General features: G+C 37.2%; 1 protein-coding gene across 6 annotated transcripts in view; it reads right to left on the bottom strand.

Annotated features, from left to right (window-relative positions):
• Window positions 1-205: 205 nt before the first annotated feature.
• The window catches only part of C4H1orf141 (chromosome 4 C1orf141 homolog), a 55,179-nt gene continuing 31,204 nt past the window's right edge, over window positions 206-24,180 (bottom strand). For 4 of the 6 annotated variants that reach the window (XM_074265686.1, XM_074265687.1, XM_074265689.1 and 1 more), the window contains exons 5-9: window positions 19,091-19,176; window positions 17,563-17,683; window positions 12,272-12,353; window positions 3,516-3,708; window positions 206-1,225 (exon numbers count right to left, since the gene is read on the bottom strand). In XM_074265686.1, the coding sequence (XP_074121787.1) occupies window positions 464-1,225; window positions 3,516-3,708; window positions 12,272-12,353; window positions 17,563-17,683; window positions 19,091-19,176 (1,244 nt within the window). In that variant the 3' untranslated portion in view covers window positions 206-463. The remainder of the gene's footprint in view (window positions 1,226-3,515; window positions 3,709-12,271; window positions 12,354-17,562; window positions 17,684-19,090; window positions 19,177-24,180) is intronic. The other 2 variants (XM_074265691.1, XM_074265690.1) reach the window with 1 other exon arrangement.

The raw sequence follows: 24,180 nt of genomic DNA, 5'->3' as shown, positions 1-24,180 counted from the left end.
GACATTGAGGCCCAAAGGAGGAAGGGATGTTCCCAAAGCAACGTGGGGCGTAAGTAGTAGAACTGGAATTCAAAGCCTGCTCATTTGCTTCCAAAGCCAGTGATATTACACTGGGTCACCTTTCTCGGATGCAATAGCAATTTATCAAGATTTTAGTTTTGCACTTAAAAGTTTTTCAGGGCTTCATACACATCACCAAGGGTAAACTAAAAGATGATTTCATTATTGATAAAGCATCTTTGAACACTCTTGGACATCTAATGAACAAAGTTATTTTATATTCACAAAGTTCAAAATCTGGTTTTATCTAAGTCACATTTAAAAGCCTTTAGTAAACTGATAGAGTGCAAAATCCTTCAGTCTTGTTGGATGACCTGTGATGAGCTGGGTTGATCAGTGCTGTCCTTTTGGCTCCAGGAGCCTGGCATCTGGAAAGTATCCAGCCTTTCCCCACTGCTGATTCTCATTGTTCTGTGGAAATGTTGAACGACTGTGAAGATGGCCCTGGTGCGGCTTTTTCACCCTTCCAGTTCTTGCTATCTTCCACAGATGTCAAAAATAAAGGTTTGCCCCCCTGGAAATCCACATGACCTTTGACGGCTTGTTCCGCTGTCTCTGGCTCTGGGGGTTTTGACTCAAAAGCCGAACCTGGAAGCTTCTCATTCTGTTTGAATGTGCTAGGAGTCTGGGGTTTATTTCCCAAATTTCGGGCTTCATTAATGGTTTTAATTGCTGGTGATGTTTTAGGAGGCTTTCTGCTCAAAAGGTTATCCAGGTGAGTCATTCTTCCACCTTTGCGGACTGTGCGAAAGTTCTGAAGGTACTTGGAGTGTCTGGCATTGGAAGAGTATAGAAACTGGGAAGGATCTGGAGCCGAATCTTGAGGTCTCTGCTCCGATTCTGGACTCACTCTGCGGCCCTCACCAGGCTTTTGGTCTGATGAGAAATCACCTGTCTTGTGTGAGTCTTCTTTTTCTGCCATACCAGGCTTTGTAGCAGCATCTATTTGCCATTCATCCAAGAGTGTTCCCTTTACATTGAAAACAGAACTCAACGGATCACTGATTAAGGATTTTATGATTTCATTGTTCTTTTTCAAAACAAGATTTGTTTTCGCACTGATTGGTTTTTCTTTAGTTTTCAGGTAATGCCTGTTTCTGGTCAAAAAAAACATTTGTATATATCCCATATCATGAAAAACTATGGGTTTGGTGCTACTTAGCATCTGTAGAGTAAAAAAAAAGGGGGGGGAGAGAGGCATTTAGATTTCCTTCTAGACGTAAGCTGACCATCTTATCTATAAATACATAAATTACCATCATACATTCCCAAATTAGACATTGCTAGGCAGAAGTATTTAATGAAATTACAATGAAAAGTAGCTCTGGCTATGAAATCGTTTTCTTCTAGCTTGATTATACCTCTAATGTTGATTAAAAGTAGATATATTTTATAGACTAACTCAGTGTTTCTCAAACTTTTTGCTCTCAGGACACTTTACATACTTAAAAATTATTGAAGATCCTCCAAAAATGTTTTATTTATGTGGTTTATATCTATTATCAAGATTTATGGTATTAGAAGGTACAGATATTAATTAGTATTATGAAAATGTTTTTGATTTTGCAGACCCCCTGAAATGGTTTTGAGGACTTTTTGAGATCCCTGGTGTACATTGTGAGAAATGTTGGCTTAATCTTTTGAAATGAAATAATGGAAGATGGGGAGGGACAACTTTGATCTCTGATAAAATCTCCCTGGAAGTAATTGTCAAGAGAATATTTGTAGGATGGGCCACTGGTCCAACCTAGTAGGGTTTTTTATTTGTTTGTTTTGTATTCTTAAGTTCTTATTCTCTAAAAACAGTTAATACAGGAAAAACACTGAAAGATTCTAAGTCATCTCCAAGCAAAGAATGGATGACAACCTGGTGATATCATCACCAAGGGGATTCCTGTTTGGGGAGTGGTTAAATTAGGGGGTCCCTGGGGCACCTTTTTGCAATGGGAAGCTGGGACTTTGATTCTGTGATTAGAGGTGCTAGGAAACATTTTCTGTGAACATCTGTGAAACATTTTGTTTGGTCATTCAGTTGGGTCCCACTCTTCTTAACTCCCTGGACTCGACCATGGGGTTTTCTTGTAAAGGTACTGGAGTGGTTTGCCATTTCCTTCTCCAAAGTATCCACATTTTACATTGGAGGAACTGAGGCACACAGGGTTAAGTGACTTGTTCAGGGTCACACAGCTAGTAAGTCTCTGAGGCCAGGTTTGAACTTGGGCCTTCCTGATTACTAGTGAACCTATAAGATTACAGACAGAGCCGTGGTATGGCCACTGACCCCAGGGCACCAATAGCTCCATCTCCAGATGCCTTCTGCCTCTGGAAGCTGCATTTCCAGGGAGTTCCTCTACATCCAGGAGGATCCTCAGCCTCAGCTGTAGCAGTCTTGCCTTAGGGCAAACCTGCCTCCCCTCCAGACCAGCTATATCTCTGGTCTGACTAAAGCTCCATCACTTGCAGGAATAACCAGCAATGTAGACAACTCATGGCTATCCAGAGTGTAATTCCAGACCTCTCTAACGGAGGTCACAACTCCAGGGATGCTCTAGGGCTTTACAAGGCCCAAGTTCAAAAGCCCAGTTAAGGCTCTGATTAAAAAGTGTCCAAAGCCGATAGTGTTCTATTAATGAATCTCTGTCTCATAGATCAAACCAAAGAAGCAATAAGCTGAGCTGGAGGCAGTGAAGTATAATGGGTAGTACTAGGTAGTCAGAAAACCTATCTTTTCTACTCATAGGCGTCTTCTATATATGAGGCTCTGGGTTAAGGGCTGAGGATATATAGGGAGAACTCTTCTCCCTGTTCTAAGAGAGTTTATATTTTAATAGAGGAGGCATTTTATATATGTGTAGATATGTATATGTATGTATGTACATATACTATATGTGTGTAGATATGTACATATATATGTGTATATACTCTAAAACATGTATGCACATATATGTATCTACATAGATATATATGTATATATAAGTATATATGCATACCTATAGTAGATATATAAAATACACACCTACAGTAGACATAGAACTCTCCATCCTTCCTATTCTCTCTCCTTCTCTCTCCCTCCCCCCCTTTCCCTTTTCTCTCTTTCCCCTCCATTTTGTTTTATTTTTCGTAGCCCCAGACCTTAGTACAAAGCTGGCATATGAACAACCATCCTTCCTCCCCACACAATACTAGACCACCAGTTCCCAGGCCATAGCCCAGCCCAGATTCAAATACACCCCTTTTCTGGGGGTTCCTTTAGACTGGGTGCTCCCCAGGGCTGTGTTTTGCCTTTCTAAGTTCCCCAGGACTTGGACAAGGCCTGGCAAGCAGTAAATGCTTAATATTTGTTGACTAACTGCAGCTTGTTAACCTTCTTTCCTTCCAAGCCAGAAGCCACGTCCCCACTCAGCTCTATGGTGGCTAACTCCTGGACATTCCCCAAATGGCTGGCATTTTGTTACCGGGGGAGACGCATCTTGCTTTGATTGATCGAGGCTGATGATCTTGGCATTTGGCTTGTTCAATTCATCCTCAAAGCTCAAAGGTATCAGATGCGTTGTCTCGTTCTCTATGTCGTGTGCAGGGGAAAAGACGTCTCTAAACCATCTGTTTTTTCCCAGAAAAGTAGCATCTTTTGGGGTGGTCGTTTTTTTCCTATGAATGAACACAGGTTTAGCAAAAAGGATGCATTGGGGGAACGTACTGGGTCAGTGATGCAACGGTTGTCATTTATGGAGTCCCACCATCCAACCCAATCCAACAAGCACTTTGCCTTTGTAAAGGCCAATATCGCACCAAAAATGGATGCGAAGGAAGGAAATAAGCTTTTAGTACCTACTATGTGCCTAATACTGTGCTAAACACTTTATAGACATTATCTCATTGTATCTTCACAATGATCCCTCACAGGTAGGTACTATGATTCCCATTTTATATTTGAGGAAACTGAGGCTGACAGGAGTTAAGTGATTTTTCCAGATTCACATAGCTAGTAATTTCCCTCCAATTACATGTAAAAACAATTTTTAATATTCATTTGAGTTCCCAATTCTGCCTTTTCTCACCCCCTCCTTGAGATAGTTAATCGAATATAGGTTGTACGTGTACAGTCTGTAAAACATTTCCATATTGCTTATTTTGTGCAAGATGATAAAGGAAGGAAGGATGAACAAAGAAAGGTTGGGAAGGAGGAAAAGAGAGAGGAAAGAAAGAAGAAAGAAAGAAGGAAGGGAAAGGAAAGAAAGGAAATGAAGATTAAAAAAATAGTATACTTCAGTCTGTATTCAGATTATACTTCAGTCTATAGTCAGATAATATCAGTTTTTCTTCTGGAGGAAGATAGTATTTTTCATCATGAGCTCTTTGGAATTATCTTCGATTATTGTATTGCTGAGAATAGCTGAGTTATTCAGTTCATCATACAGTATTCATCACACAATACAATATTCATTATATGCAATCATACAACACAATGATCTCCTGGTTCTGTTCATTTAATTATGTATCCGTTCATGTAAGTCTTTCCAAGTTTTTCTAAAATCGTCCTCCTTGTCATTTTTATAGCCCAATAGTATTCCATCACAATTTCTTTGGGCATTCCCCTACTGATGGCATCCCCTCAATTGCCAGTTCTTAACATAAAAAGAGCTGCTATGAATATTTTTGTACAAATAGGTTGTTTTTCTTGTTCTTCTATTTCTCTTCTTTGGGATACAGAACTAAGAGTGATATTGCTGGATCAGTTTTATAACCCGTTAGGCAAAGCTACAAATTGTCCTCCAGAATGGTTCACAACTCCACCATCAGTGTATTAGTATCCTCATTTCCCCACATCCATTCCCTAACATTTTCTTCCATTTTTTGTCATATTAACAAATCCTGATAGGTGTAAGGTGGTAGCTCAGAGGTGGTTTAATTTTCATTTATCTAATCAATAGCGATTTAGAGCATTTTTCATATGACTATGGATAGCTTTTAATTTTTTTATTTGAAAACTGCCTATTCATATCTTTTGACTTTATTCATTGGGGAATGACTTGTATTCTTATACATGTGACTCAATTCTTTAAACATTTGAGAAATGAGGCTTTTATCAGAGATAATTGCTGTAAATATTTTCCTATTTGTTTTCTACTTTCTAAATTTGATTTTTTTGCACAAAAACTAAATTTTTTAATAAAAATTAATCATTTTACATTTTTAATGCATCTTATGACTTGTTTGCTCATAAATTCTTTTCTTCTTTATCTGATAAATTATTCCTTCTTCTCTTCTTCTCTGGATTTCCTTTTGGTATGTCTAAATCATGTACCCATTCCATTTTGGTCTTATCTTGATATATGGAATGAAATGTTGGCCTATACCTAGCTTCCGCCATAAGTTTTCCAGCTTTGTCTTTGTCAAATGATGAGTTTTTGTTCCAAAAGTTTGGGTCTTTGGGTTTATCAAATATTAGATTACTATAATCACCTATTGCAATGTATTGTATACTTAATCTATTCCACTAATCCATCACTCTATTTCTTGGCCAGTAGCAGATTTTCATAATTACAGCTTTGTAATATAGTTTGAGATCTGGTATGACCAGGAGTTTATGCTTTAGTTGCAAATAACATGCATGCATTCATAAAACAGCCAAAGTGAGAATAGTATGATAGGCAGGGAACTAGATGTGGAGTCTGAGGGATGAAGTCTGAATACCAGTTCTGCTATATTCTATCAGAGTAGGCAGGTGATGAGCTTTTTCTTCTGGTTACAGAAGAGCATTAAAATAAAGAAATTTTATTGCTCATACATATATATATGTATATGCACATATACATACATGTATATATACACGTATATATACATACACACACACACACATATATATATATATATAATATATAATATAAAATAGTCTGGAATGTGGGATAGATGAGAGAGAGAACAAGTAACTTTAATTCTTAGCTTACCTTTGTTCTGGGTCAAATTTATTTAAGACAAGCAAGAGATGAAGGAACTGGGGCAGCTAAGTGGTGCAGTGGATAGAACACCAGCCCTGAATTCAGGAGGACCCGAATTCAAATCTGGTCTCAGACACTTAACACTTCCTAGCTGTGTGACCCTGGGCCAGTCACTTAACCCCAGCCTCAGGAGAAAAAAAAAAGAGATGAAGGAACTCTGGGAGATGATTATGAGCTACTACATAGAATTCCCAATCCCTCTATTTTTGATTTCTGATTTCCTTCACAGGCTAATTGTACACTATTTCAAAGTCCGATTCTTTTTGTGCAGCAAAAGAACTGTTTGGTCATATATACATATATTGTATTTAATTTATGCTTTAACGTATTCGACATGTATTGGCCAGCCTGCCATCTGGGGTGGGGGGAAGGAGGGGAAAGATTAGAACAAAAGGTTTGGCCATTGTCAATGTTGTAGAATTACCCATGTATATATCTGGTAAATAAAAATTATTTTAAAAAACCAAAAAAATAAGACAAGCAAGAGGATGCCCTTAGGACTATAACTCTAAGTGAAATGGTTGTCTAGAACATAGAGATGTGATTTCCATATAGAAATTGAAAAGATAGGACATTTTAAAAATGAAAATTGTTTAATTTTATTTAAAAAATTTAAAATAATAAGCTGTTTATTTTCAAAGATAGTTTTTAATATTTCCCCTTGACAAACCTTGTGTTCCAAATTTTTCTACCTCCCTTCCCCCATCCCCTCCCCAAGACAGCAGGTAATCCAATATATGTTAAACATGTGCAATTCTTCTGTAAATATTTTTAATTATGCTGCACAAGAAAAATCAGACCCAAAAGGGAAAAAAAAAACAAGAGGAAACAACAACAACAACAAAAAATGATGAAAATACTATGCTGTGATTCACATTCAGTCTCCCACAGCCCTCTCTCTGGATGCAGATGGCTCTCTCCATCACAAGTCTTTTGGAATTGACTGAATCATCTCGTTGTTGAAAAGAGTCTCAAATCCATCAGAAATTGACCATTGCATAATCTTGTTCTTATGTATAAATGATCTCTTGGTTCTGTTCACTTCCCTCAGCATCAGTTCCTGTCAGTCTCTCCAGGCCTCTCTGAAATCCTCCTGCTGCTCGTTTTATAAAAACAATAATATTCCATAACATTCATACACCATAACTTTTTAGTCATTCTTATAGCTGATGTGGCATTCACTCAGTTTTCAGTGTCCTTGCCAAGTACACAAAGGGCTGCCACAGACATTTTTTGCACATGATCTCTGGATATAAGCCCAGTAGAAATACTGCTAGATCAAGAGTATGCAGAGTTTAATATTCATCTGGGCATAATTCCAAATTGCTCTCCAGAATGGTTGGATCAGTTCACTACTCCACCAGTAATGTATCAGTGTCCCAGTTTTCCCACATTCCCTCCAACATTTATCATTATTTCTCCTGTCACCTTAGCCAATCTATGAGGTGTTTATGGTTCCTCAAAGTTGGATATGACATTTTCTTAAGACACTGTGCTTGGCTTTTGTAATCTGGTGTGATGACAATGAATAAAGAATCAAAAAAACAAAACAAAACAAAACAAAAAAAAAAAACCAAAGGTGGAAAGTAGCCCTACAAGGGCTCAGCAGCCTTCACAACAGAGGTACTAGTCTTCCCTGAAGACTATATCCCTATATCCCTCTCAGAAACTAACAGTATTTGAAGATTTTTATTGGGATTTGGGATGACATGTATTGGAATTGGGTGATTACTGGAAATCACTGACTGGTACATTTTGGGGAATTCGTGGCTTCGGTACTCATTTGTGTGCATATGATCTAGTTCTTCCTCGTTAGTTGTTCGAATAAAGAATGACTTGATTAAATGAGAAATGTTGAGTATTTGTTGATTTATCTGATGGGTATGGTGCTGTGAACTCTGATTTGTTGCTCACTCAGACTTCAGGATACATTGGTCTATTTCTAGTGAATCTAATACTGTGTCTGTGTCTAGATAAGGCAAGATTGACAAGCACAGTGCCCTCCTTGCCTTCTCTCTCTCTCACTCATTCTCCAAATCCAACCAATTTCCAAATTTTGCCATTTCTAGCTTTACAACATTTTGAGTAAATCTCCTTCCTCATCCCTCCATCCTTATAGCCACAACTTTAATTTGGGCTTTTATCTCTTGCTTGGACTATTTCAATGCTTCTGAGTCGGTTTCCTCATCTTCAATGCTCTCTCACTTATCCATTTTCCATTAGCTGCCAATTTGATCATGTTATTGTTGTAGAAACACAATTCTAGCCTCCATACATCATTACATTTGGAGAGGGACATTGCTAAAGACTAAATTTGATCATGTTACCTCACTTCTTTCCCACTCACCGAGTTTCAGTGATCCTCATTGCCTTGCTGCCACCAGAATCAAATCTCAATTGTGTTTGGTTTTGTATGGTTTCATACACTGGTCTCTTCCTTCTTTTCTGGTCTTGTTTTGGGAGAGAGGAGGCCATAATAGCCTTCAATTCCAGGGAATCCAGAACTAGGAAGATCATGGAGAATCCCCAAATGGATTTATCAGTCTTTATCAGTGGCTAACCCAGGCTCTCCTGAGATCCAGGATCTATTTGGAGATCTCCTTCCTTGCCCAGATTTATGGCCAGAGGGATCAAAGTCCTGCATCTCCAAATGACTTCAGAGGTCATAGATTTCAACAGTCCATATTTACAGATAAGGAACTGAGGCCCAAGGGGATTCAGTGGCCTTAGCATCTGAAGTAGGATTTGAAGTTGGTTCTCCTAACTCCATAGCTAATGTTCTTTTTCCTGTATCATGCTGATGAGAGATTTAGAAAAAGTCTTCTTAACAGCCCTTCCTGTGACTTTCCCAGGTACCTTTTTAAATTTGAATGAATGAGCAATTAAATATCCCCCAACAGGCTGGGATGGCCCGATACCCAGGTCCACTCTGTCTATTTCTTAACTCTAGGTGGAGGGCTTAGTCAGAAATGAAGACCTGAATCTTGGAGGAAATGCCATCACTTCCACAATCCTGACGGTAGAAACATCTAAGGAGCAGTGTCAGTCAACCAACAAGCAATTATTAAGCACCTTCTATGTGGCGAGCACTGCTAAACCCTGATGACACAAAGAAAAGCCAGTCCATGCTCTCCTGCAAATGAAGGAGCAAATGCACTTGTGGAATCATTCCACTGTAGCTTCTACACGCCCTAGAAATGCCACAAATTGATCCTTCTTAGAGTTCCCTTATGCGCAACCCCGTGTATTTTCACCCTTACCACTGATTATGTATATTTTATGGGGTTTGCCTCTTATTTATAGGAGTGGGTTCTATTGCCAATTTTCTTGCTACACTATTTCATCAATTGCCTTTGCTTTAAATTAATTGTGTCCTCTGGCAAGCTAGAAAAAGAAATAAATGCAAGAGGCCAATTCAGAGAAAGGATAGATGGGAGAGATAGATTAAACTTCTATAGAGAGAGTCAACCCAGAAGGAATGAGAAAGCCTTAAAAAGAAAATTGTGGAGAATCATTACAAAGGAGAAGGAAAATCAAGATAATTTGAAGAAACATATGGATACATAAAAAATTCACCAGCCAACAGATTTTAAAATAAAAAAACAGAAAAAGGAAGCAAAGTATGGCAGCAGGAAGTGAATACAAAAATATGGCAAGTTACCCTAAGATTGCTGTTACTGATACAGCTCAGAAAAACCAAGGAAGGTAAGGAGAAAGAACAACAACAAGAGGAGCTTAAAGTGTTTTGGCCATATCCTTTATTTTTCTTGCTTTTTTCTTTTTGTTTTTTGCAATATGGCTAACATGGGCATGCTTTGTTTGACTTCACATGTAAAGATACAATTTTGCTTGTCTTCTCATGGAATAGGTGACTCAAGGAAAGGAGATAATTTGAAATGCAAAATAAATTAGCAAAAAATGGCCCCCTAAAATTAATTAGATTGAGGAAGAAAGAAAGATCACAGAAGAGACAGGACCACTGTGTGAGTTGGATGGGACAATGATGGCAGAAAAAAAAGAGGAAGAAGGGCCACTTGATTTGCCTTCTCTTTTTTTTTCCAAGGAGAATTATTGCAACAGAAGTGAGGAAACAATTATGGATAAGAAGAATATATTATATATCACATATATCTCATGTTAACAAAAATGCTAAATAAGGAAAGAATAGCTAAGATAAATAATGGAAGCACTTTGGTGCCCTTAATACAACTACAACATATAATCTGGAAAAGCTATATCCTGGTAGTCTGAAAGAACTGGCAAATGTGATTGCTGCATCCCCGCCAATGATATATTTTAAAGACAATGCTTTAATGGCAAATGGGAGAGGCGTTTGATCTACAATAGGGTGAGTCATCCTGATTTTCCAAAAAGGAAAGATAATAGAGTCTAAAAACCAGTGAACTTGATTTTGTCCAAATGTCAAATGATTTGATTGAATTTTATAATGGGTATTAACTGTTGAGTGTGAGTTGCAAGTTTCTTACGATTCAAAAATCTCAAGACTGGAGAGATCTCCTTCCACATGTCCACATGATGGCTTTTCAGATTCTTGAAGGTTGAACACATATCCTGCCTCATTAGGTCCCCCAGGCCCTTCAGGAGGTCCTATTATCACATGAGCTCAAGACCCTTGACTCTTGTGACCTTTGGACCAAAGTCCTGAAATGGTACTGAACACCATGCTCCAATGGAAGTCTGACTGGGGCAAAGCACACTTCCTTGTTCTGGCTTCGTTAATGAGGACCCCAGAGCGCAAGGAGACACCATAGTGCATAGTGCACTGGGCTTGAAACATGGAAGATCATCATCCTGAGTTTGAATCCAGTCTCAGACACTTACTAACCATGTGACTCTGGGCAAGTCACTTAACCTTGTTTGCCTCAGTTTCCCAATCTATAAAGTTAACTGGAGAAGGAAATGGCAAAATATTCCATTATCTTTGCCAAGGAAACTCCAAATGGGATCAGGGAACAGTTGGATATGACTGAAAAAATGACAACAATAACAAAAAAAGGGTAATATTAATTTTGTCACATTGTAGCTCACTGGGATTTTTTTGAACTATCACTCAACTTGTTAAATATTCCTTCTCATTTTGGGCAATCCATACATTTCTTTGGACGATTACTTTTGTTATAACAATTATCAATCTCCCTATGCATTTATCTATCTATCTATCTATCTATCTATCTATCTATCTATCTATCTAGGTGAGAAAGATAATTTAGTAGAATAATCAAAAGTTGTCACAAAAGATAAATACTTTGCTGATACTTTTTTGAAAAGATAGTAAGAGAGCTCACATGCTTTGGGGGCTGCATGTGATAAGAGGTACTTCTCACCTTGCTCTTCTCTCATTCAGTGAAAGGCTGGAGAACAGGTAACAATGGAACTTGATCACAAAACTTCAGTCTAATAAACTAGAAGCCAGTAGCAATGTGGGGGACACCCCTTCCCAATAACTGTACCTTGTGGATTTCATTTCTGCACATGTTTTCATTTGAAATAGTGGGAAAAAAACCTATCCAAGGCATTATAATGCATGTATGTGTCTACCCACATGTGTGTCTACACATATGCATGTACCATGTACATATATCCTCTTCAGCTAACTCTCTGATTGCAAAATCGGGAGGGTGAGACTCAAATCCCTTTTACCTTGACATCTTCCATCATGGATCTGAGATAGAAAGTTGGTAGAAGGACTGAAATCTTTCCAGACCAATGAGATCATTTCTTCCAGAAGAGCAAGCTTTGAATCTGTAGCTAGAGAGCAAGGGTTTAAATCCTGACTCTCACTTACTACTTGTGTGATTTTGGCAAGTCTCTTCTCTCTGGGTTTCAGTTTCCCCATTTCTGAAATGGGTGAGTGGGTCCAGATGTTCTCTAAAGTCCCTTCCAGCTCTGGAGCCCTGGTCCTCTGTTCCTTGTCGCATGAGTAGTGACAGCATCAAAGGCAGGATCTGAATTCTGAGCCCACTGCTCTGCCCTCTGCAGCATGCTGCCATCTTCCCCCAGTCATAACTGATCAGAAGTCAGAGAGGCTTGTCCCCAAATTGCCCGAGTACAAGAGAACAAACCCCATTTGGGATTGTCCCCCAAGGTTCCCATCAATGTTCCTAAGCTATTTGCAGGGGGCTGTTCATGACCTTTCCCTTTAGTGGAACAAGAGAACATAAACCACAAAATGTCATTGTTTAAACAGTTACCTTACTTTTATGGCCTCCTTCGTTAAAATATCAGTTGGGTCGGAGATTGTTACAAATTTCTGATAAGGAAATTTATTTTTACCTGGAACGAGAAAAGGTTGTTTTGTAGGAGATTTGTGAGCTCGGTCACTTAGGAAGCAATTGCTGGAAGGGGAAGGAAGCAGAGGGTTGAAGATATCTGGTGGCATTGTGGGTCAAAGTGATGAGCCCTGACTCTCAGTCAGATGGTCTGGGTTCAAATCTCACATCACCTGAATCACTTAAGTGACTGGCACCTCAATTTCCACAATGACAAATTTGTTTTAGGTGACTCAGACTTAGCACACCGTTTGGCACATAGTAGGCACTTAATGATTTGACTTGTAGAATTGACTATGAGATGCCTCAATTTTAAGTTTTTAATGAAGTGCTGAGTTTAGAGTCTGGAAGACCTGAGTTCAAATTCTGCCTGAGAAGGGACCAATCACTTACTATCCTTACCCTCAGTTTGCTCCTCTGTAAAAGAATCATAATAATGACAATTACCTCTCTGGGATGTATCAAAGAGAAGGTAACTCAGGTGAAGAATCTTGTAAACCTTAAGTGCTTTATAAATGCTGGCTATCATTATCATAATTATTGTGACATCTGTGCTCTTAAGATCTTAGAAGTGGAAATCAAAAGAATGAATTATCCAATTATGCAATTATCATTAATGTTGGATTTAAATATTGTGGTGGAGGTTTAATCAGCCACATCCTGCCATCACAATCAGTCTAGGGAGAATAAAATGACCCTCCAAGTTCACAACTTCATCTCCTCTGCTCCTTTTTGAAGTTAAATCAGATGAAAAGTTAGGAGTACAATCAACAATCAATCAGAATCTTGGGTTAGGAAAATGCTAACATTCAAATAGAGGTTTCTTTCGTTAATTTAAAAATGACTTAATTCTACATCCTGCCTTGAAGATTAAGACTTTACAAGTCAAGTAAGCACATTTCTTAAACACAAACTAAGTGGCAGGCTCTATGCTAAGTGAGAGAGATACAAATAAAGATAAAAACAGCTTCTGCTCAGAAGAAACTCACAGAATAATGGGGAAGACAAACTATTATATGTCTGCAAGATTTATATGGAATTGGAGACAATCTCAGAGGGAAGAAACTAGTTTTAAGGGGGGACTGGGAAGGCAACTTGTAAAGAATAGGATCTGAGCAGAAACCTGTTGGAAACCAAGGAAGCCAAGAGACAGCAATAGGAAGAGGGGACGTTCCCAAAATGAGAAGTCAACGAAACGGTATGAAGTCAGAAGATGAAGTGAGATTGTTCAAGGAATAGCAAGGAGCCAGTGTCCCTGGATGATATAGCACATGGAGGGGAAAAAAGAGTAAGAAGACTGGAAAAGGAAGAAAGGCTAAGATTGTGGAGGAGTTTATGAGCCAAACACGGAATTTTTTATTTAATCCTGGAGGTGATAGGGAGCTACTGGAATTTATTGAATAGACAGGTGACATAGTTGGATCTGCATTTTAGTAAAATCTCTTTAGTAGCTAAGTAGAGGATGGAGTGAGTGGGAGAGAATGAGACAGGCAGATTTCCCAAAAACCATTGCAATGGTCCAGGCTGGGGTGAGAAATCTGCGTCAAGGTGGGGGCAACGTTATGGGAGAAAAGCAGGCAGAGGTGAAATGGACAAGAGAAGCTGCAGAAGTGAAATCAGCAAGAAATGCAGCAGTGGTGAAAGAGAAGCTGCAGAGGTGACATTGACAAGAGATGCTGCAGTGGTGACATTGACCAGAGATACTGCAGTGGTGAAATTGACCAGAGATGCTCTGCCTCAGACTTTCTGCTGATTTACAATCTTGTATCTCCAAGCTTTGCCCCAAACTTTCTGCTGACTTACAAACTTACATCTCCAATTGCCTGTCAGACATCTTGAACCAGAAGTTCCATAGCATCTTAAATTCAATATGTCCACAACAAAACTGCTTTCCCACTTACCTTTCCACTCTTCCTATCTTTCCTATTACTGTAGAGGGCACCACCGCCCTCCCAGAATCCCAAATTCTAAAATGGGAGTCATCCTGGATACCTCGATATGTTTCACCTCTATATTCAAGCCTGTCCATCACTTTTGCCACATCTCCCCTTGACTTCACCCTGAATCACCTTTTAAATATATCCCCATCCTCTCCCCTGACACTGTCCCTACTCGGATACATACCTTCAAACCTCATCTCTAGACTACTGCAACATCTCCTGCTAGGTCTACCTGCCCCGTGTCTCTCCTTACTCCAATCCATTCTTCCTTCAGACATTAAAATGAGTTTTCCAAAGAACAGGTCCAATCCTCCCTCCCTCCCCCCCCCCCTCTCTCTCTCACACACACACACACACACACACATCACCTTCTCATTCCTACTCAATAAACTTCAGTGGCTCTCAATTACCTCCAGGATCAAATACAAAATGCTGTTTGCCATTAAAAACCCTTCACAAGCTGCCTCCTCTGACCTTTCTAGTTTTCTCACACTTCTCCCCCATCTCCATTTATTCTTCAATTTAGAAACACTGGCCTCTGGCTCTTTCATAAACAATGGGTTTATCTCTAGACTCTGGGTATTTTCTCTGGGTACCGTCCTAGGCCTAAAATGATTTCTCTCTTCCATTCTAATGAATGATCTCTTGTATCTTCTTTAATCCTAACAAAAATCCCATCTGCTACAGAAAGTTTTCCCCACTCCATTCTAGTGCCTTCTCTCTGATAGTTATCTCCTATTTATCTTGTATAGAATATGTTCATATATATGTAAATGTGTGTGTGTGGATCAGTAGAAAAGGTTAAGCACATAAATTTTGAGATTCAAATTTTCTCCCTTATTTTTTATTATCCCTTAAGGCAGTAAGCAATTTGTTTTACGTCATATATGTGCAATTATGTAAAATATATTTCCATATTATGTTGTAAAAGAAGAAACTAACAAAAATAAAATACCGTGAAAATAATTAAGTGAAAAATAGTATGTTTCAATCTGCATTCAGATTCCAACAGTTCTTTCGCTGGAGGTAGACAGCATTTTTTCATCATAAGCCCTTTGGAATTGCCTTAGATCATTGTATTGCTTAAAGTAGCTTTTCATTAACAATTAATCATCATACAATATTGCTGTTACTGTTACAAAGTTTTCCTGGTTCTGTTCAGTTCACTTTGCATCAGTAAGTCTTTCTAGGTTTTTCTGAAATCATCCTGTGCATTATTTCTTATAGCAAAATAGTATTTCATTACAATTATATACCACATCTGGTTTGGGCATTCCCTAATTGGTGGGCATCTCCTCAAAGTCCAATTCTTTGCTATCACAAAAAGAGCTGCTGTGAATGTTTTTATGTAGATAATAGATAAGTGTTCCTTTTCCCATCTCTCTGTCTTTGTCTCTTTTTTCTTTTTCTCTTTCTCTCTCTTATACAAACTTAAGAGTGGTATGGCTGGGTCAAAGGGTATGTTCAGTTTAGATGCCATTTGGAAGCAAATTGCTTTTCAGAATGGTTGAATCAGTTCACCAGCAGTGCTTTAGTGTTCCAATTTTCCCATACCCCCTCCAACATTTATCATTTTCCTTTTCTGTCAGGTTAACTAATTTGATAAATTTGAGGTTGTTTTAATTTGCATTTCTCTAATCAAGAGTGATTTAGAGTATTTTTAATAAAGTTATAGATTGCTCTGATTTCTTCATCTGAAAACTGTTCATATCCTTTGACCATTTATCAGATGGTGAATGACTTGTATTTTTATAAATTTGACTCAGTTCTCTGTTTTTGAGAAATGAGACCTTAATCAGAGATACTTGCTGTAAAAATTGTTTCCCAGTTTTCTATTATCCTTCTAATGTTTGTTGCATTGTTTTTGTTTGTATGAAAATTTTTTAATTTAACATAACAAAAATAATCTATTTTATGTTTTGTAATGCTCCCTGTCTCTTGTAGGTCCTAAATCCTTCCTTTAACAATAGATCTGACAAGTATATTGTTTCATGCTTTCTTAATTTACTTATAGTATCATCCTTTATGTTTAAATTGTGTACCCATTTTGAACTTATTTTAGGATTTGATTTAAGGAGTTGAACGTCTATATCCAATTTCCACCATAAGATTTGTTAGTTTTCCCAGCAATTTTTATCAAATAGTGAGTCCTCAGAAGCTGAGATCTTTGGATTTATCAAACACTAGATTACTTTGGTCATTTACTATTGTATATGGTGTACTTAATCTATACCACTGATCCACCACTCTATTTCCTAGTCAGTACCATTACAGTTTTGGTGTTTACTGTTTTATAATTATGGTTTGAGATCTGATTATGTCTAAGCCATCTTCCTTCACATTTTTTCATTAATTCTGAAAAGACCTAATTTTTCAAAAATATAAATAGCAGCTCTCACTTATACTGGCAAATAATTGAAAATTGAGAGGATGTCCATCATTTGGGGAATTGTTAAACAACTATAATTTTAAGGGAATATTATACTATAATATACTATATATATAATATAGTATACTATATATACTATAATATACTATAATAATTATACTACATATATATACATATAAAATAAATGATGAATAGGATGCTTTCAGAAAAAACTGGGAAGATTTATATGAACTTAATATGAACAGAATTAGGAGAACATTATACATCATAAAAACAGTATCGTAAGAATGATCAGCTATGGAAAACTTAGCTACTGTGATCAATGTAATATGTAAGACAATTTCAAAGGACTTGTGATGGAAAATACTATGTTCCACAGTCCAAATTAAAGCATTTAAAAAATTTTATTTTTCTTGCCTAATTTTTATTTTTTGCCACATGGCTATTATAAAAATGTTTTGAAAGACCTCTATAATGGGTATTGTATTGATTGCTTTCCTAATTAAGTAGGGAAAGGTTGGAGGAAGAGAATATACATCTTTCAAAAGTGACAAAAAAGTTTATTGATTGAGTTAATCTTTCTTAGCCTTCAGTTTTCTCACTTACAAAACTGGGCCAAAATCTATCACCTAGGGTTGTTGTGAGTATCTGATGAGACAGTATATATAAAGTGCTTTGAAATCTTTAAAATACTACATAAATGCTAGACATTAATATTATACTTAAGTCAAAATTTACATATCATAGATTCCATCAAACTAGATCACCACTCATTGTATCAGTCACCCTCTTGTGACACTGTTTCCCTCAATCCTTTTTTCCTAATATCTATCTTCAGAAAGTTTTAACTATTCCAGCCAATTATGATAATATAAGTTATGTACCTGGTAATTTGTGACATTTCCTTTCATATGGAGTTGAAAATTCTGCAGTGCCCAAGTCAGGTTCTTTCGATGGTAATGTAGCTGGTTCAGGTATTCCAACCCATGATATAATGTGCCCTGTCTAAAAATAAATAAATGAATCATGTGAGTTTTTAAGTTCTCCCTTTTTCTGTTCCTCTAGATACAAAAATATTTATAGTAGTTCTTTTTGGGATATCAAGGAAGTGAACATTGAAGGAATTCCCATCACTGGGGGAATGGTTGAACAAGTTGTAGTATAAGATTGTAATGAATTATTATTATGCTACAAGAAATGATGAGCAGAATATGCTTTCAGAAAAACCTGGGAAAACATATGTGAACTGATGCAAAGTGAAGTGAGCAGAACTAAGGAAACACTGTATACTGTGTTTGTACACAACAGTAGCAGCATTATCACATGATGATCAACTAAATGACAACTACTTTTTAGCAATACAGTTATTATTGTATTGTAAGACAATTACAAAGGATTTTTTTTTTAGATAATTGGGGTTAAGTGACTTGCCCAAGGTCATACAGCCAGGAAGTCTTAAGTGTCTGAGATCAGATTTGAATTCAAGTCCTCCTGACTTCAGGGCTGGTGCTCTATCCACTGCACCACCTGCCCGCCCCAAAAGGATCTATGTTGAAAAATTCTACCTCCAGAGAAAGAACTGATGAAAGTATGAATGCAAATTGAAACATACTATTTTTTAAAGTTTTCTTTATTTTTCATGTTTGTTTAGGAGTTGGGGTTTTTTTGTCTTTGTTTTTTTGGGGGGGTTTTTTGGTCTGTGTTTCTCTTTTTCTCATGACTAATATGGAAATATGTTTGTCTGATTATACATGTATAATTATTTCAAATATCTTACCTTCTGAAGGATAAGACATGGAAGGAGGAATTTGGAACTCAAAAAATTTTTAAAAGTATTAAAATTTCATGTAATTGAAAAAAATAAAATTTTGAAGTTTTGAAAAAATTAAGTTCATCCTTTTTTGAAATTTTCCCCTTGCCACCATGAGACCTCTTGAAATTTTGTATTGTCATATTGGGCCAAGTCCTATGTGTAGAGGGCTGAACTTTGGAGAAGTATACTCAGAAGAAGTATACTTGAAACAAGGTATTATCAAAAAATTGATGACACAATGGTTATCTAGTTTACATATACTTAGTACTTAGCATGGTGATGTAATAGTTCTACAGCTGATATAATTGCAATAGGGTATTTAAACTGAGGACAAAGTCAGCCATAGACATACTATCTTTGATTATCCTAGTGGTTCTCCTGCTTCCTGCACTAAGATCAAACTGGCAGACCAGCAGAATGCTGGCAGAGGAGACTGGATCAGACTATGATAGATACATACTAGGAAGGGGACAATTAAGACTTTGGACTTTATTTATGACTATTCTCATAGTGATTATTCTGCTGAGATCAAGGCTGGTCCCAAGGCTGTCCAAAAAGCTAAGTAGAAGATTACACCTATGCCTAGGAATGAAACCTACCTCAGTTTTATCCTTATATTTTGGATTAAGAAAAGGCTTTACCATCTTCCATTTTTCAGGTATTTCTGAAGGTTGTAGATTCTCTACTAAAGGAGAAAACAAGAGTTAGGACTAAATGTTATTTATTTATTCTCAATCCCTTCATTTACAGAGCTTCCGAGACCTTAAAACACTATATTAACCTTAGCTGTTGTAATTTTCTAAAGCTACTGGCACTAAGTTAAACTTTCAAGTTGTAACTAGAGTTTTCTCAAATTTGTGTTACTTGTATGCCTTTCAGAAGTGATCCCTAATAATAATGATATTAACAAAACAATAGCTGATATGTAAATGCTACTTTAAAGGATTCAAAATATTTAATATTCATTATATCTATGGATGGTGGTAAATGGATGACTACACTTCCCATGATGCTTGGGTCTAAAGCACAATTGTTCATTGACAGATGTGCCCTAGGACTCCATTTCTTCTATCAGTGAGTTCCTGTAAGGCAGGGTGACTGATGTAAGAGCCATAGAATCTGTCTGTGCAAGAAGAATAAATGAGTCTTAGAACACTGAATAGATGAACACTCCAATGCTCCCCAGGGGAGATTTCAGCTTGGCCCTCTCCAGTTGTTGTCTTTCAATCTCAAAAAAGGCCAAAATGACATCACTATGTTAGAATCAAGTTGCAGTGTGTAGGATCAGTCTACTAAGGATGACTTTGGCAAGAATCTTGCCAGCAAAGACTGAGAGAGACTTTCCTGTGGTTGTTAAGTGGTAATCTGTTCCCTTTACCTTGATAGAGATGGACAAGAGATGGACAATGGAGGCAACCTTGAACCCCAGGGGTATAACCTCCTCTTGCCATATAATTAGAAAAATTTAATCAGCTTTTGTATGACCAATGTATGTCCTACCCTGTAAATCCCAGCTAGAACAGACTCAGAACCAGATAGTTTGCCATAATGGCATTCAAAACCTCTTCCTCGATTGGAACTTCAGCTAGTGTGGGCTTGATTTCAACCTGAGGTAAAAACACTGTTTTCAACATTGATTAATAATGGTCTGTTGAGAACTTTAGAAAAGTGTTCAAGTCTTCTCTAGTATAAGGTCCTTATCACTAATCAATGTGGCTCCATTAGCACTGAGTATCTCATGATATATGAGACACTATAGGTATTTGGCCCAAAGCCAACCTTCAGGGAATCCAAAAGTGCTTTGAATAGTTACTATCAACATAAAACTGAATTTCATTTGCTTTCTTACTGAAAATCTTGTGTATCATTTTTCATTTAGCAGCTTCTGAATTTCCCTATCATTTTCATCAAATCAGTCTTGGTTTTTGTGAGTGTTCTGACCCAGCTGAGCACCAAATCTTTGAAAGCTGCACGATCTTTTCTACTTTCACTGTTGTCAATTGTGTATTGGCCCAATTTACCTTCCAAGTTAGAAGCATTCTAATCTGTTGACATTAATTCTATGTTAGCTTATTTTTTTTTGCCTTGGGGTCACTGCTTTTGTTCAATATAAACTTGAGAGGATAAGTCTATGATCAGTCCAGCACTCTGTCCTACACATTGCCTTAGTCACTCTCCCATCCTATCTGTCTCTTCTTACATACAGTCTATTAAATGCCACTGTTTGCTATGAGGGTACATCCATGATGTTCTATTATGTTTAGGTAAATGGAATAGTTTAGGTAAATGAGATGCACAAGTTTTCAGTAGTAAATGACCATTCATCCCGAGGACTCCCTGCCATGTCTGGGAGTCTAAGCCTACTCTAGCATTGAAGTCACCCAGAATTTTAAACTTGTCCTCGTTTGGCCCAATGACGATAAAAAAGCTCCAGGTCTTTATTAAATTTTTCTTTGACCTCATGAGGATTTGTCTTGGTGGGAACAGGCACTGATGGTTGATGGCATGGCTCCTAGTGCATCCACATCTTCTGCTTTGCCATCTGCCCATTGACACAGGACTTTGAGATAGGTAGAAATGGTAAAATGTTGTGATGTCTTTTGGTCTGCATAAATTGAATTTAAGTGAAGCAGAGTTACACAAAGCCATCAACTTCCTTTCTCTTCCAGTCTCATCACTGGCTAGTGGAAGGAGAGAATCAAGATGGCTAGTGGTGACTCAAGAAGCAATGAACGACCTTGGTGACTTCAATGTCTATCCAAGCTCTGAGTGCTCCATACCACTTCCTTCACCTGCCTTCATGGATGCTGGAACAAATGGTTCTCATTCACCCATTCCACCGGGGAAGTCTTTACATGCTTGGCATGGACATCCCCCAACTCACCATAGGCTTTGAGACCTCTCAGTTGCCCTCATCTTGGTTTCAGCCATCTGCTGAAATGGCTTTCTGGGGTGTGCATGTTGTGCTTCTTGGAGCCACAGGTGAGAGTTGAGTGGATCAGGTAGACATCAAAGGTGCAAAGCAGCCTTGAAAAGGGTTTGGCAGCCCTCGCCTCAGAGGAACTAGATTTCCCTAAATATACCCTACACTGCGTGGCCCTGGGATGCTAATTAAACAATAATAGAATTAGATGGATTTGGAACTGGTTCAATGACTATATACAAAGAGTAGTCATTAATGGTCCTTTTGGCAGGCACTCTCCATTGGAGTGCCTTTGAGATCTCTGCTCAGACCTGAGCTTTTAAACATTTTTATTAGTGACTTAGATAAAAGCACAGATGGCATGATTATCAAAGTGGTCCATAATTCAAAATTAGTAGGGATCATTAACATACAGGATAATAGAAATAGAGAATGTCAGGCCACAGCACTGGGCTTAACTTAATAGAATCAAATCCAGTAGAAGTAAATATAAAGTTTCATAGCTGGATCAAAAAAAAATTGATATCCCAAGTACAAGATGAAGGAGTCATATACGGTTCTCTGTCTAAAGAGACCTGGAGGATTTCAGGTTCAATATGTCAGCCTTGTGATATATGACAGACAAACTTTAAGCTGCATTAAGGGGGTTCACCTTTCAGGAATAAGGAAGTGATAATCCTACTTTCCTCTGCCTTTACCAGTCCTTCACTGGAGTATTGTGCTCAGATCTGGAGACCATAGTTGAAGGAGGATATTGATAAAATTGAGACCATCCACAGGAGGGCAAACAGAATAGAGAAGGATCTTGAGTTCATGTCCATGAGTTTCAATGAAAAAAAATTCGTGTAGTTACCATGGAAAAGAGAAGAGCTGGGGCTTAAAGAAGAATAGGAATGACAGCTATTCCTTCCATCTCCTGACTCCATGTATTTTGTTGTCATGTTCTTCTGGGAGAGACTCATAATCCTCAAATTAACTCTGTGCATCCTATCTTTGAAGTCAGTGTTTGGAGTTTTGTTTTAACATCATTGCTTTTTTACTTCTTTTTATTCAGTTTCTCCTTCACTTCCCTATATTTGTTTACATTCCCAATCAGTTTTTCACTTTTCTTTCTTTGGTGACACTGCCCCTGAGGATTCACATTTTTCTAACCTACCAATGATTCCTACTATGCAGATCTAAAGTTCGAATTTCAAAATTTTTCTTTCTCTTTTAAACCATTCAGTAACATTCTCCTGTGGTTTTATTCATAAATGTTTGGATTCTTTTACTTGATTTGCAGGACAGAGTCTTTTCTATTAATTTATTTACTTATTCTCAAAGTTAAATTTTCTTTCTGTTAATTTATTTACTTATTCTCAAAGTTAAATTTTCTTTCATCTCAAATCTTTAGTAATTCCAGTCTTTTTCTTTTTTATAGACCCTTATAGCTTATTTTCTGACTCCTTTTCCTCTCATTTTAGTTTTCCTGAGGGATAAACTTCAAAGTTGCCTCAGCCCCCTCGTACACTGGGCAATTCACATTTCATCAATGGGAAAGGATTGTGTATGGCCTTCACTCCAGCTCAACATAAGTCTCAATAATAATATTTATCAATTCCCTTCAATTTACTATTTCTACATACCTACATTCACACAATGGGGGATCAGAAAGGATTAGAATTTAATCCTTCGGGAATTTTGTTGCATAGTTTCCTTAATTTTTAGCTATCTTATTTTTAATTATTATTTTAAAAATGCATATGTTCTTGGCTTGTTTGCGAGAAGCAAACTGAGTTGGAGTTGGTTTTTTTCCTTTTTAGCTTCTCAGATCATCCATACTTGGGGCACAAGCCAATTGAGTTAGACCTTCCAAAATATTCTACCTGAGTTGCAGATTGTTCTAAGCATTCTGGAGAACAATTTGGAGCTATGCCCAAAGGACTAGAGCACATCCTTTGATCTACCAATTCCATTGCTAGATCCATATCCGAAAGACATCAAAGAAAAAGGGGGGAAAACCTATCTATATTAAAAGATTTATGATGACTCCTTTTATAGTGGCAAAGGATTGAAAATTCAGGGGGTGCCATCAATTGAGGAATTATTAATTGCAGTATATGATTGTGATGGAATAATATTGTCTTATAAAAAATGAGAAGGACATTTTTAGAAAAAAACTGGCAAGACTTACATAAGCTGATGCAAACTGAAGTAAGCAGAACCAAGAAATACATGTAACAACAATATTTTAAGGATGATCAACTACGAAAACTTAGCTACTCTGATCAATATAGTGATGTAAGACAGTGTCAAAGGACTCATGATGAAAAAATGCCATTCATTTCATAAAAAGGAGCAATAAAAACTCCAAAATTATGAAAATAAAGTCAATAATCTGGAGACAGAATTTTTTAAAACCAGGAAAATAATTCCTTGAAAACTAGAAGTGAGCAAGGAAAAGGCAATGATATTCTGAGATATCAAGAAATCAAAAAAGAAAATCAAAAGAATGAAAAAATAGGAGAGAAAGTGATAAATCTTATCAGAAAAACAATTGATCTTGAGAACAGATCAAAGAGAAATAATGTAATAACAGTCATATCACCTAAAAATTACTATTAAAAAGAGAATCTTGATACAAATATTACAAGAAGTTATCAAGAATTGTCCCGAAGTTCTAGAACTAGAGGAAAATAGTAGAAACCTGATAAGTGTCAACCGGTGTTGTTGTTGTTGTTGTTAATAATAATTTATATCCTCAATAAAAAACATTAACCATGTTAG

This window comes from Sminthopsis crassicaudata, chromosome 4, assembly GCF_048593235.1.
Source record: "Sminthopsis crassicaudata isolate SCR6 chromosome 4, ASM4859323v1, whole genome shotgun sequence".
Taxonomy (NCBI): Eukaryota; Metazoa; Chordata; class Mammalia; order Dasyuromorphia; family Dasyuridae; genus Sminthopsis; species Sminthopsis crassicaudata.
Note: the sequence above shows the minus strand (reverse complement) of the source record. Positions and strands in the feature narration are given on the sequence as shown.